At 26.2% G+C, this 15534-nt stretch overlaps 2 protein-coding genes across 3 annotated transcripts; one reads left to right on the forward strand and one right to left on the reverse strand.

Moving 5' to 3' along the window:
* Positions 1-92: 92 nt before the first annotated feature.
* Positions 93-2006, reverse strand: LOC129608604 (partitioning defective protein 6). The gene is made up of 2 exons (XM_055520235.1): positions 1890-2006; positions 93-1831 (listed from the first exon to the last, which is right to left on the reverse strand). Exon 2 carries the CDS (start codon positions 1346-1348, stop codon positions 377-379), a length of 972 nt encoding a protein of 323 aa, XP_055376210.1. The 5' UTR covers positions 1349-1831; positions 1890-2006; the 3' UTR covers positions 93-376.
* A 3296-nt stretch (positions 2007-5302) lies between these two features.
* Positions 5303-14461, forward strand: LOC129608105 (heterogeneous nuclear ribonucleoprotein 87F-like). 2 transcript variants are annotated; one of them, XM_055519440.1, is made up of 6 exons: positions 5303-5520; positions 5802-6031; positions 6096-6340; positions 9300-9851; positions 9916-10029; positions 12958-14461. In XM_055519440.1, the coding sequence occupies exons 1-5, from the start codon at positions 5470-5472 to the stop codon at positions 10017-10019; spliced, it is 1182 nt and encodes a 393-aa protein (XP_055375415.1). In that variant the 5' UTR covers positions 5303-5469; the 3' UTR covers positions 10020-10029; positions 12958-14461. The 2 variants fall into 2 exon arrangements, with proteins under 2 accessions (XP_055375415.1, XP_055375407.1); XM_055519432.1 differs by lacking the exon at positions 12958-14461 and adding an exon at positions 10748-11794.
* The last annotated feature ends 1073 nt before the right edge of the window (positions 14462-15534 follow it).

Below are 15534 nucleotides of genomic sequence, written 5' to 3' on the forward strand. Positions count from 1 at the left end.
AATTTTAAAATATGAATTATGTAATGGTATAATAGTTTAAAATAGTTGAAACTTAAACTTTTAACATTGGAATGCAAAATGTTTTCAAATTGAATATAATACTATTTATAATAAAATAATGTGTGTAAAATGTGATAAATTTAAATATTACAAAACAACCTTATTATAATTAAAAATGTTTTTTTTTTAATTAAGTATTTTACCGTTCTTTTATAACAATTCAATCTAAGTAAAAACATTTTTTAATATTTCTCTGGAATGATTTTTCTTTCATCATACGTTATATAAGTGCACTTTTCTGCATTATTTTAAATTTTTATTATTTTATGCTTTTTTTATTGAAAAATCTAGTTTCAAAAAATCTTGCAATAAAAGTTTATAAATGTAAAACATTGTCCTTCGAATTGGAAGTTAAAGAATTGTCTCCCGTAATTGTCCCCGTTCCCCCAACCAAATCAACAACTTCATCTTGATCATCTTGTTCTGCTTCATCTGAAGTATTTGTGTGATGAGATTGTTGCGAACCGCCGGATAGTTGACTGGCTCTAGACATTGAACCACGTAAATGAGTAGTTGCATTAGTTGTCGAAGAAGACAACGCCCTTTGATTGGCCGGTTTAACAGTAATGATTAAATTTGAACTATTTGCTACCATCATATCAGTTACTTGATCCAGTGTTTTACCAGCAACTTCTATACCATTAACCTCAAGTACTTCATCATTGACTGCCAATAGACCTGTACTTTCTGCCAGACCTCCTGGAACTAATCTTGATATGAATATTCCAGGCTGCTTTTCTAAACCACTTGCTGTAACTCTAACAGATGTTCCATCTCGTATATAAAAGCCTAACGGTTTGTCACTGCCATGTTTTAAAAGTCTTACTCGGCGACATGTTTCTGGTAAAATATCTACATCTATAATGGCAGACACTTGTCTAAAGTCATGAGGATTCGATATTGTAGGGCCTTTCGCTTTCATAGGAGTTTGGCCAAGTAAAATACTGCTAATTATATTACGAGATTTCATCGTTCCATAACCGGAATAGTCTTGAATACAATCACCTTTTCGTTGAACAATAACACGTAACAAAGGTTTTGCTGTTTTTAAAGCTCTACCAAAATTGTCGTCATTGTTTATTGGTAACAAATCGTTATCACTAGGATCAACGTAAAATATTTCGAATTCCAAATTATTAAGCCTATGCAACTGTTCAACTAGAGACTGAAAAAAATCAAAACTCGTTCGATTTCTGCTAAAACCCCATCTACGAAATTCAGCATCAAACTTGGACTTTATTTCGATCATTTCACTATCAGCTCTGCAACTAATTTTACTTCTAGACATTTTCAAATAATATTTGTATTTGTTAAGTACACTTTAAAATATTTAAATTAAACTTGCGTATTCATCAGTTAAGATATTAGTTAAATTCTTATACAATTTTTTTCAACTTTTGTCAACACTCATTCATTGTTTTATGTTATTGAATTTTTCTAACTTAAAATAATGTAATTATGGAATGTAGTTTACTATTTTTAGATGGATATGTAATTTTTATGGACGGAAATTTGTATCGTGCTGTTATCAGTTCAACTTATTTATACCTAAGGCACTCATGTAAATAGGACTCGCCCTTTTCTATATAAGGAATATTCAGTTGACATAAAACAAAATAAATCTCGATAATTTCCTTTAAAGTTTCATTAAATATAACAAATTGAATCTCGAAATCAAATTTAAAACTAAAATATAATATTTTCGAAGGCAGCGGATAATATTCTGTGCGAAATCTATAAATATGCTAGTGTAGAGTTGTAATCATTAAACCTTAAATAGAAATAAATAATGAAATATCTGTCACATAATAATGAAACGACTTACTTACTTGATAACTATATTTTCTTTTTTCAAAATTGGGGATAAATTTTAGGCGAAATAAAACATTTACAAATTTAATTTCTCAAAGACTATTTTCTAATAATCAACCAAGTCAATTTTTTTATGAAATGTCAAAACCGTCAAAATTTTTAACCTAACGAATGGGGGTGCGTTCAAAGTTTTTTCAATCATAAGGTAGTGATTAAAAAAATTTACCAAATCATTTCATATAAAAAAGCGGAGTTTTCGTTTAGCAGTATTTTAATTTTTCTAGCTTGCAATTCCATTTCTTTATAGTTAATAGAAAAGAATAATTATTAGGTATTACGTATCTCTTTTTTTCGTGTAAATGTATACAAAATTTATTCACCTTGTTTTTGACAATTACCTCGTTTATATGGCAGCTTCAAGCTTACTTGAAACCTATTTTATGTACATATAAACACTGCTTGACTTGAAATCGGCTTCACTCAAGTCAATCAAAAAATTTTGCCTACTTGACTTGAAATGTTGAAGTAAAAACACCGCTTGAAAGCTTGAGAGCTTGAAAATGACAGAATTTAATATTTTGTCCTAAAATGACAGTAGAAATAGAGTGCTTTATGAATTTGAAACTATTAAGTGTCAATACAAATGAAAGGTAAGTTAATTTTTGAACATATGTACATGATATTTTGTATTTTTATTTTGATATTTATTATTATAAACTTATAATTTTTTGTAGAATATGTCGAAAAGAAATATTTGGAGCAATGAGGAGACGCGGGTTATGCTGGAGCTTTTTAAGGAACAAAAAATTATAGAAAAAATCGATGGCAAAAAATATCCTTCATCCATAATTTTCTGCTTCTTTTCTGAGAATTTTGTATAATTTCAATATTTTTCTTCATGTTATCACTATGTCTTTTAAAATTGATATTTATTCTATTTTTTAATCTTCTTAAAAATTTCACTCTATTTCTATTATTTTTTTTTATAAAAACTTTGATTATATTTTCCTGATGGATTTTATAATTTTCCATGCACTTTATTAAGAGTTTTTGTTTGTTTTTACAATCCATATTTTCTAATATTAATTACAACTTCTTTTTTTTTGAATTACTTTGTTTTCTATTACTTCAAAGACTGTCAAACTCAAGCTGATTTCAAGCTAAATGTCATTTTCAAGCTTTGAAGCTGACATATTAAAAACGCTGCTTGAGTTTCAAGCTGATTTCAAGTCAAGTACTCAAGCTGCCATATAAACGAGGTAAATGAGACCTGAAAGCGAATAAAAAAAGAGATGAAAAACTAGATAACACTATTAGGTTGTAATTTGTCATATTCAATTTTTCAATCAGCGTACAGTCGATTTTCAAGTCAGTTAGTGATTTCTTTTTCAAGTCATTTAAAATTTCAAGTCAAGTAGCGTTCATAAGAGCTCGAATTCCACTTGAAGCTGCTTATAAACGTAGTATATAACACTATACAGTATATAGTGTACATATTCGGTTGTTTCACGAAACAGATTTTAATTTCAGCTCAATTACCTTATTAGAGAAAAATAAGCTTTGTCTCGTTATTATCATTTTCATATATTACAAATGTAAAAAAAAAAGGCAATAAAAAAAACATTGACGAAGTAATTTTGATATGATAATAGTCTTTCCAAACAAAATTAAAAAAAGTACGTAAAGTAAAACAGAAGAATTGTTTCCTTCAGGCAGTAAAAAATGTAAAAATTTGTTAGTCAACCTTTTAAGCTTTTTAATTTATCAATTTTTCTTTTTATATAGAGTTCGTTATTTCTATGGATATTTTCAATTTTGACTTTTTCTTCCTTTTATTGAATAAGAATATTGTTTTTTACATTTAGTTTTGAAATATCTAACTTTCAATTATGTATAATTTTTAATTATAGCCTGATCTTGTACTTCGCTTTTTTACTCACTTTTTATTCACTTTCAAATCAGAATTCGCAGTATTTTCTAATGGATGTTTCACTTTTTCAATAACCCAGCATTTACACGTACAAGTTACTTGCAAGAAAGTTGCAATACATACAAAAATTTTACTAACACATTGAAATATTTCTACTTGCTTGTTTACTTGCAGTTCAACTTGCAAGAAAATTTTGCTGCCAGTAATTTGAGCAAGTAATTTGACATATTGAGAAATTCACAAAAAAAAATTTGTTGTTTTGATTTTTTTTTAATTTAAAATTTTTGAATTTTGTTTTGAAAAAATTAAACTTAGCAAACTTATGGTTTCTAAAATTTATAAACAATTATATATATTGCTAGTTGTTTTCTTCTCAAAGAAATTTTCAAAAATTAACTTGCTAAACGCCTACGTCATAATAGCAAGTAATTTGACATTTCGAAAAACTAATTGACAATTAATATTATACAAACTTGCTTGCAAGTAACTTGTATGTGTAAATGCTGGGTAAAATTACTCATGTTTTTTAATTGAATTTTTGCATTTTTTCTCAAATTATCGAACGTCTCATTTTCAAAAACAAAGTGAATAAATTTTGTATACATTTCAGAAAAAACGAGGTACGCAATACCAAATAACTCTACTCCCTCGAAAATTGCATTATACAAGTATATGATAGTTACTCACTTTCTTCTCACTTTCCGAGTAAACAGAGGAAAAGGTAAAATTCAGAATTGAAAGAAATTTATTCTTTTCAAACTGCTACACACATAATTACATATTTTTATTATAATTGGAAAGCTAATTATGTCATTTTGATAATTCCTATCATGAAAATTTTTTTTCAAGTTTTCTGTTACTGAAAGAAAATAAACTTACTTTTCTCTAACCCAGCATTTACACATACAAGTTACTTGCATGCAAGTTTGTATAATATTAATTGTCAATTAGTTTTTCGAAATGTCAAATTACTTGCTATTATGACGTAGGCGTTTAGCAAGTTAATTTTTGAAAATGTCTTTGAGAAGAAAACAACTAGCTAAGTTTGCTAAGTTTAATTTTTTCAAAAGAAAATTCAAAAATTTTAAATTAAAAAAAAAAAAAAAAAAATCAAAGCAACAAATTTTTTTTTGTGAATTTCTCAATATGTCAAATTACTTGCTCAAATTACTGGCAGCAAAATTTTCTTGCAAGTTGAACTGCAAGTAAACAAGCAAGTAGAAATATTTCAATGTGTTAGTAAAATTTTTGTATGTGTTGCAACTTTCTTGCAAGTAACTTGTACGTGTAAATGCTGGGTAAATCACTTTTTATTATGCAATATTTTTTAACCTCATTCTATTTATTAAAATTTTTGTTTATTGATTTCACACATTTGACGTTTTATAGGTTGTGGGAAAAATTAAGTCTTTAAATGTGAAATTTTAAAAAACAAATCTGGCAATACTAGTCATATGTCTTCAAAATAAAGATTGCCATTCGATTCGTTCCATTCTTCTTGCGACCGCCGTTGAGTTAATATATAATTTAGGTGTGTGATTATTATTAATTAATTAAACTTTCAGAAAAAAAATTTTAAAGTGAAATAGTACATAATTAAAATAGTGTTATAAGTTTCTTTTTTTTTGTAAATTTTAAAGTATTAAATTGAAATAAAAATCTTCAAAATGCCCGCTGGAGACAATCAAAACGGAAATTATCACAATGATGAGGATGACGTAAGTACATTGGACTAAAAAATATTTTTGTAGTCTTTTAAGGCGCAATATACATTAGGGATAACTCTATTATTGAATATCGCTTTGGTTTTTAATCTTATTATATTTAAATTTTGCAAGAAAATTAATATATATTGTTAATTGTTAAATATTTAAGTAAATTTTTCCTCTTTGCTAAATATGGCGTCTATTAAAGCCGCGTGGGTAATATCGATTTTTTTTCCAATATGGCGTCGCTTTTTTTTCTTCTTTATAATATCAATTAATTTCTAAATTTATAGGATATTCGTGAGCCAGAACATTTGAGAAAGTTATTCATTGGAGGGTTGGATTATAGAACAACTGATGATTCTTTGAAAGGACACTTTGAAAAATGGGGTAAAATTGTTGATGTGGTAGTAATGAAAGATCCTAAGACAAAAAGATCTCGTGGTTTTGGGTTTATAACTTACTCCAGGGCATATATGGTGGATGATGCCCAGAAAAATCGGCCACATAAGGTTGATGGGAGGTAAAAAGAAATTTCTGCAGAACGTTAAAATATACTAATACATATATTCCTTAACTTTAAACAGAGTGGTTGAGCCAAAGCGTGCAGTTCCACGTCAAGACATTAATCGACCAGACGCAGGTGCATCTGTTAAAAAATTGTTTGTCGGCGGATTAAAAGATGAACATTCAGAAGACGATTTAAGGGATTATTTTGGGAAATATGGAAACATTGTTTCTTGTGTGGTTGTAACAGACAAGGATACTGGGAAAAAAAGAGGATTTGGTTTTGTTGAATTTGATGATTATGATCCAGTGGACAAAGCTGTTTGTGAGTATAAAATTAATTAGTGTAGAAAAAAAAATCTTAAATATTTTAAAATAATGTTTATCTGTCAATCTATTTATTCGCCTGGAACATTCACAATGTGCAAATGTTGAAAAGGATATCAGTATAGCCAAATAGAAAATTGAAATAATTTATATTCTTTTCTATAATAGGTATTGGCTTTTATAATTATAATATATACCTATACTTATACCTATCAGTCATACGTACAGTCTCAGCTCCACTATATATATTTAATACATATTAGTGGCGTTATGACTGTGATATTAAAGCATTTAGGTCTGAATTTCATTTGTCTAAATTTAGTTCATAATCGGACAAAACCTTGAGATTTATTGCTACAAGATACAGCGGGAAAATAGAAGTGTAATAGTTTTATTTTACTTTTATAACTGTGTAATTGGCTTTATATTTTCAATATATGCTAAATAATTAAAACTTTAAATTTCAATGTGTTCAACAGAAAAACCTTTACATAAAAAAAAATTAATGCCTGGACCTTTATGTTTTTGTGAATGTATGTTTTAAAAACTGCAAATGTATTTTTTAGCAAAACGATATTTCTAAATGATTTTTTTTAAATAATTTTTACCTGTTTTCATTTCGAGTTTTCTATGAAAAAATTACTAAAATCTAACAATTTTTATATTAAAATGAAATTTGAAATTTTCTTAGACAAACAAAAAAATTAAATTAACTAAAATTTTGATTGAATTTCATACATATTTTGAAGTTTTTTCGCATTGTTTTTGAACTACCATGTAAGGCAACATGCCTGCCAGAATTGAGAGTAAAACATAATACACTGAATAAAAAAAAATTTGGTGCTATATTTTTTTTAGTCCAGAATACTCGATATAAAATAAATATTTTATTAGATTTTAGGTAAGAATTTAATTTTGTAATTATTAGATTTTAACTTGTAATTATTATAATACATACTTTTAAAATTCTATAATGATTATAAAATATGCGTCGTTTCAAGTTACCCTCTATATAAAAACGAATATAAGAAAAAATTTCATTTTATTGCAACAAAGAAAGTAATTCCTATCTAGCAATCTTTCTGACTTGAAATGGGGTTTATGGGGGCATCATTTATTGATGCGTTCCCTGTTACAAATGTTGTTTTGTTTAGCCGATGAGTTCAAGAGGTTTCGTACGTTTAAATCGTCTTGACACTTGACCAGCATTCAAAAGTTATAGCTAATCTTAATTAATGATTGATCGCTTGTTTTCTTATTCCCTCTTTGACTGTTCGCAAATTCAGGTCTCGGTGCAAAGTATCGTTACTTACGTACCATGTCGCATTAGCGATGAGTTTGAGAACATTGTTTCGAAAGATCTATATGACTTTAATGTCACTATTTTTGGTACAGCTCCAAAAACTAAATGCCCTAGGTTCATACAGGCTTAAGAACCCGGTTGTAGAGGAAAAGCTTAGTTTCACACTTTTATATAATCTAAATCAAAATTTTTTGCAAAAAATTTTAACTTTTTGCATAAACAAAAAATATAAATAAATTTTTCTCCTCTTTATTTTTTTCTTTCTTAAATGAGGAATTTTTTTTTTTTACAATTTTATACCTAACCTTTGAGGAATTTTTTTTTTTACCAATTTTTATACCTAACCTTATATGTTCATATGAATATTAATCTTAATAAATTTGAAATTGACATTTTAAAAAATAGATTCATGCTTCATCTTTCAGAACGGTTTTTTAAAGTTTTTAGATTTTCTGTTGCAAGATCTGCTAACTTTAACTCACCTATAACACAAAACTTTAAGAATGTAAGCACTAGTAAACTAGAAAAAGATTGAATTAATTAAAAATTTTAAAAAAGTTTGAGATTTTGCGACAGTGTTGATTTTAAAAAGGACCTGCTATAGCTTGTGTATAAGAATTCGTGTTACTATAACAGAAATTTGACAACTGTAAACTGTCAATCTTTTTTAGGGTCCATGCCTGATTTCTGTCAGCTATGGTAGAAATCGATACATATAAGCTTAGTATTTTTTAAATATTCATGTTTGTTTGTTTTGAACTTTAAAAGAATATGCGCAAGTTGAACAACTGCATGCGTTTAATGTGTTTTATTTTAAAACAAAAAAATGAAAATAAGAACAAATTAAATTTTTAATTTGTATATCATGTATATTTACATACCTACTTAAGGTAAGTGTCTCTAATACTGACAGTGGCGGTAATACAATATTACCATTTTAACCATTTTGAACTATTATTCATATATAGAATATAGATTAAAGCATTTGAAATTACATTGTCAGTATTAGGAACACAAACTTTCAGTAATAGACACAAACATTTGTGCATAGGTCAATAGGAACATTATTTCTGTTTATTCATCTTTAATCGAAAAATCATGAATTAAAATATATTTTTTATTAAATAATTTTATAAAAAACATCATTCTCAATTTTCTAAATTATTCAAAAAATCGGAAACACGATCACTTATTGTGTCTAACATATGAGATATCTCACGCCAAAGTTGAATTTGTTGCGAAATATGTCAGTATTAGAGACACTTACCTTTTCTGAAAAACGCCATTTTTAAATTTTTTTTAGTAAAGAATGATTGTAGCGCATTTTAATAATAATAAAAACAGGATATAATAATAAAAATTCTATTTAAACATTTTTGAACAAACACCTACAAACTTATTTAATTTTAATACAAAAAAATTCAAGTGAATAAGTGATGCTTACAACTTTTTCTGTGCTAACTTGAAATAAATGTTTGAGTTAGTTATTCATCAAGTTGTAAAAAAAAATTTGCTTCGTTTTAAGCTATGTTACTTTGAATATAAATAAGTTTTTCATTGTAACACGCAGCGTTGCTACAAAAGTATACACATTTATATAATATATGTATATATATTCTTATTTTTGTTTATATTTATAATATATTTCTTTTAGTGCAAAAAAATCACACTATTAAAAACAAGCTACTTGATGTTAAAAAAGCACTTTCCAAATCTGACACCGATGGAGGACGTGGAGGAGGTGGTGGCGGCAGCCGTGATATGAATAGGGGAGGACCAATGGGTGGTAGAGGCGGTGGTGGTGGTGGCCGTGGAAGTGGTGGAAGCCAAGGTTGGAATAGTAGGGGTGGAAATGATTGGGGTAATAATAACGGAAATTTCGGTGGTGGGGGCTATAATCAAGGAGGAGGAAATAATTGGAACGGTGGTGGTGGAGGTAATATGAATCCATGGGATAGCGGAAATATGCAAGGAGGCGGCGGAGGCGGTGGCTGGAATCAAAATCAAGGGGGAAGTGGTTTTTGCGGTCCTATGGGGGGCGGGGGAGGTGGTGGAAACCCTGGAAACAATTGGGGCCCTAATGATTTTGGATCAGGCTATCAACAAGGATATGGTGGAGGTCCTCAAAGGAATCAAAGTTTTGGCACTAATCGTCCTGCCCCTTACAATATGGGTGGTGGTGGATATGGCAACAAAGGACCAGGTGGTAAGTAGCAAAATGTTATCTTACTGTAATGAATAAAATCTACGTAAAAACAATGTGCTCATAGGTCCCGGTATGAATCAAAGTGGCGGAGGTGGTGGAGGATATAATCAAGGTTACAATAGTGGTCCCGGAAACATGGGAGGCGGAGGGGGAAATCGCAGATACTAATTGTACTAAGGTAAAGAAATAATTATTACTTAAGACTGTAGCTACTACCCAATATAAAATGGTTTTATAGTTGCTCTTTAACCCGAGTTATTTAATAATTTTCTTTTTTTTTTTTTTTTTTTTTTTTAATATTTTACGAAATAGAAATTTTAATAGAAAACCATAATGCAAAGCCAAACGATTTTTAGTAATTTATGAGTTGTTACAATATTTACACTTCTTTGATCTTCCTACACAACTTCACTCTGCTGATATCAGAAACTGTCTGAATTAGTTATTTGTCAAGTTGTGATATTAAAAATTTAGGCTTCGTTTAAAGCTATGTTGTTTTGAATTAAATCTTATTCACTGTAACACGCATCGTTGCTACAAAGATCTTTATTTGATATAAGAGGAAGTCAGTAATAAATTTTTTAGTAACTGAACTACTTACTTAAAAATCGTAAGGTTAATGCTATATGAAACTTGTTGTCTTTTTCTCTTATTTTTTTATAATTAAAATTAAATAACATGGGATAGAAAATAATATTTTAGGTTTGTGATTAAGAAATATGCAAAAATAACTAAATTATATATACATATTATATAATATGTTACATTCATAATATATGCATTACTATAATAAAATATTATATTTTAGACTAACTTTTATTTTCTTAACAAAGAGTACACAAAAAAATATCTAGAAAAATCTAATATATTTTTCATTTCATTTTTCCCATTACTAGGTAAAAAACGTTATTCGTAAAAATTTAGAAAAGTATTTAGTTAAAAACAAAAATAAAATAAAATAGTAAGATGCGAAAATTAAAGGAAGAAAAATATTTATAGAAATACCTAAAAAAAAAACTTAGCCAAAGTCCTTTTATTAAAGTAAAAATGCAAAAATCAAGAGATTTCTATAGAGTGCAGTAAGTAAAAGTTTTAGAAACAGGATTATGAAAAACACAGTTAACGATGAGAGGCAGTTTAAATCAAATCAATATATCAGCAAGTAATACCCCCAGGACTAAATAAGAAACAGGCAAAAAATAAATTTTTAACTACTCTACTTCTATTATTTTTATTCGTAGTTTTGACTAAGCTTAGCGTGTAATATTTAAAATATATAAAAAAACAAAAGCATTGTTTTTGTTTAAAGAAATTCCACCTTTAAAAATATACAAAAATAAGATAATTTAAAATTATAATTTTAATGACAGAACCATAATTTTCATTTAGATTACTAAGATTTTTAGAATAAGAAGCTTCAAGGATTTACTAAGAAAAATAAAATAAACTATGTCTTAATAATCTTTAGTTAATTTTTGATTCTTTCTAATAATATAGAAAAAAAATTGAACATAAAAACGTAGCCATACTAAATGCTAATGTATGTATGATGTATGTTAGATATTTAATTATAAATAAAATCGTCCAAAAAAGAATTTCAATATATTAAAGAAAAACAAATGAATTTAATATAAATACATAATTAATCAACTTGAATGCACACAAAGTGTACGTTTAAAAATAAAATACGTTAGCAAAATAAATAAAAAAGGATGTTTTAACTTTATAATTTTTTTCACAAAAGAAGGAAAAAATAAAACTTTTTTAAGTTTTCACAGTTTCAAGTCACCCTATCCTTAACTTTTTAAAAAAAATTATATACGTATATGCATATGAGTATGTATATATAATATACATAAATATATATATATACATATATTTTTTATATTCTGTTATATTTCGCAATATTGTCTCTAATCTGTACATAAAGTATTTCCTTTTTCAATATCCTTATTTATTTAAGCTATGTAGCATACCAAAAAAAGGAAAGAAAAAAAAACATTTTTATCTAAAATAATATTGTAAAATTAGTTTTTAAATCAATTTTACATTTATGGAAAATTTTGTGTAATTGAAGGTTTAAAAATAAAAACACAATTTAAAATTATTTTCCTCTGTTTAAGTTTGTTTTCTTGTAAAAGATTTTATTTAGGATTTTCCATATTAGAGTACTCATATTTTTTTGAAACTGTGAAGAATATACGATTAATAGACTTTTATTTGCATTAAAAAAAAGTAGAGTTAAGGAGTTTTTGTAACTTAGTTATTTTAATAAAAAAAAAAATTAAAAACAAAAAAACTATTAAAAAAGAACACTTTTTAAGCAGATGTTTTTAAAAAATAAGTGATCGATTATAAAAGGAAATATGTATGTGTATTTTCATAAATTATAGATATACATAGAATGTAAAGAACCATCGAAAAATAATTTTTAATTAATTAAGAAAGTAAAACTTTCTTAGATGTAATACAATAAATGCAAATCGAGAAGTCAGGAAATCTTAAAGAAAATTTTTGAAATCTACGCAATCATAACAAAACAAGAAGTAAGGTGAAAACAAGAAAAAAAAATGCTTCTAAAGTTGGTTGTATATAAGTAAAAATTTGAAATTTAGGTTTTATACCTACCAGGAAGATAAATTTTATATCTTAAAGTGGTGTTCCAGGCAGAAATATGACATCAAAGAATATTTAATAATTATACAAGAAAAATAAAAACAAAGAAGAAGGTTAAGTAGAATTTTGAATTATTTTAAGATTTGAAGTTAGTTTCAAATAAATGTTATTCTTTTATTATTTGTCACAAAATAATGTTTTAAATTAGGTTTTGTTTTAAATATATAATTTATTCTTGTAGATCCAAGGAAAGAAGAAAAACTTGATATAGGTGTTGAAAGTATGGATTTTTTTTAGATATTTATTTTTTTGATAGATGTATATATATATATACGAATATATACATATATTTTGTTTTATTTATTATTTGTTTTTACCGAAACTATAGCTTAGACTGATACATTTGAAACAGTTCGCAGTTCGTTATTTTTTTTTTTTTAATTAAATATTTATCAAATAAGTATTATAACAATTTACTTTCTTTCTAAAGCTCTGTTTATGCGTGGTGGGAAACAACATTCGTTCACGAAATCTGGATTATATTTCGCCGAAACTAAAGTTTAATCTTACTAATGGAAGAATACAACATTGTGGTAAGTGCACATAAAATTGAAGATGTGTTCATAAATAAGGAAACGGTTACTTGCAAATCAATTGCAAATATTTTAGTTATCACTTGTGTATGCGTATTTATTTGTTTCTTTATTTCGGTCACGTTTAGATTCTTTATCAAAGATCTAGAAACGTAATTTGGTTGTTTTTTTTTCTTCTGTTATTAATGAAAAAATAGTATAAAACATTGAAATAGCGTGAAGTAAAATTTTACTTATTATTAATATCAAAAAGGGTATAATCGAAAAGTAATCGATGTATAATCATGCAAAAATGTCAAAAATGCACTTCTTATTAAATCAGCTGTGCATCAATTTTTTTGCAAAGTTTTTTTTTAAATGGAAGCTCAGAAGTTAATAATTTATTATTTTAACTCAATAACTTGTAAATTTAATTATTTCTTTATGCGCGGTATGAATATTTTTAAATGTTCCATTATATTAAAATCACCAAAACTTAATTGAAATTAAAAAAATTTTTTTAATAGATTTTCAGTTGTTAGTAATTTTAATAGTTTTACGCAAAACCTTTTCGAAATAAACACATCATATCGGTAGGTATCAGCAAATGTTTTTGCAATTTTGCAAATTGATGCACATTTTTCATTACTTTCCGATTATACCCAAAGTTTTAGTTAAACATATATGTATGTATATCAACTTTAGTAGGGTTCCCAATTTTCTATGGACCACTCAAAATTAGACAACCCGAAATAATTTAAAGATAAAACTTGTTTCATATAAAATCTTTCTAATAGAATTAAATTCTAATGAATTATTGAAAAATATTTTTCTGAAATATTTTGCATTTGTAACTAATAAAAGGATAATCAATTTTTGAATCTCTAACCAATATGAGATATATAATTTCTTTTTTATTATTCACACATATAAAAAAGAAATTAAAAACTGGCAAAAAATAGTTTATAAAGTATGAAAAAGCGTAAATTGGAATCTATCAAAAAATCAGTAGTAACAGGCTCATAATATATCAGTTACATTTATTAGAAGTGGTAAAGAGTTATTAATTAAAGTTAAGCTCGTTAGGATTTACATGACATTAAATAATTTACGTTTTACTAATTTTTTTAATATTTCACAAAAATGCACTTTATGAACACATTTTATAAAAAATTTTATTACAAGTATTGAATATAATTGATGAAACGCGATGGTTGACAGCAACAAAATATTAAGAATTATATTTTGCGTGCTCTGAATTTTTCTGGTTGAAGACAGAATCTTCAAAAATGAATAAACTTTGTAATTGTAATTTTGACTTCCTTTTGTATAAAATTTAGTCAACTTTACATTTACAAACTATTTAAATTAACCATAAAATTAAACACAAAAAATACATTGTATATTATGTTATATAATATATTAAAAATAAAAATGGTAAAAAAAATAATTTCAGTCTTTTATTATTAAATACATTTTTTTTTGGTTATGCCGTACTATGACTTTCTAGCCCATAACAATCCATATATGTTGAAATATTCCTTAAAAATGTAGCTATGTACAGTCATCCCAAAAATTATTTTTGTAGAGACAAATTTCTTTCAATAATCAGCTTTTTTTGATTTGTAAAAAAAATTAATAAAATTTCAAATATAAATTAATAAAAAAAAAATAAGAATTATAAGTAAGTGTTTTCAATTACAATCAAAATATAAATCTCAATAATTACTCGTGGGTTCTTTTTAATCTCAAAATTTATTTGTGAACAAAAATTTGAAATAAATAATGTTGAATCAAACAAAATGATTTGTAATGTAGCACTTTTCCCTTCGACCAGTGAAAATATTACTTTTTAAAACTACATAATATGTGGGTACTACAACATTATTAAAATTACTTTTCATATACGAATATATTTCAAAGACTACATACAGTGGTACAAAAAATTATTCGTACAAGATTAAGTTCCATGTTCTTTCTCGATTTCCAGATATATTAACTTATAAAAAAAAATTATTTTTAATAAAATTTGTTCTTCATTTATTTCTTTTTAATTATCAACAAAATAAAAAACAAAAAAATAACACATAAGCAAAAAAAAAAGAACAAAAACAAATTTCGAACACATTTTCGAGACAAAATATTATTCGTACAAAAATAAAATTACGAGTTTTTTGAAAATAATTTAAGTATTTAATATTTTGTATGATTCCCTTTGGATTGTATTATGGGTTTAAGACGATTTGGCATAGATTTAATTAAATTTAAAGTTTCATTACGGTCGATTTTTGACCATTCCTCATGTAACCTTTCCTTTAACTCATTTTTATTTGTAATTTTAGGTTTTCGGATTCGTGTTTTCAAGGTGTTCCATAAATTTTCTATACAGTTGATGTCTGATGATTGTGGGGGAGTGTGTAATTGATGTCTAACATTGTAAAGTAACCATTCTTGACAAAGCCGAGATAAAATGTGATTTTCTTTTTAATATTACC

The sequence above is a fragment of the Condylostylus longicornis genome, unplaced genomic scaffold (assembly GCF_029603195.1).
Source record: "Condylostylus longicornis isolate FDR11 unplaced genomic scaffold, ASM2960319v2 ptg000004l, whole genome shotgun sequence".
NCBI classification, from domain to species: Eukaryota; Metazoa; Arthropoda; class Insecta; order Diptera; family Dolichopodidae; genus Condylostylus; species Condylostylus longicornis.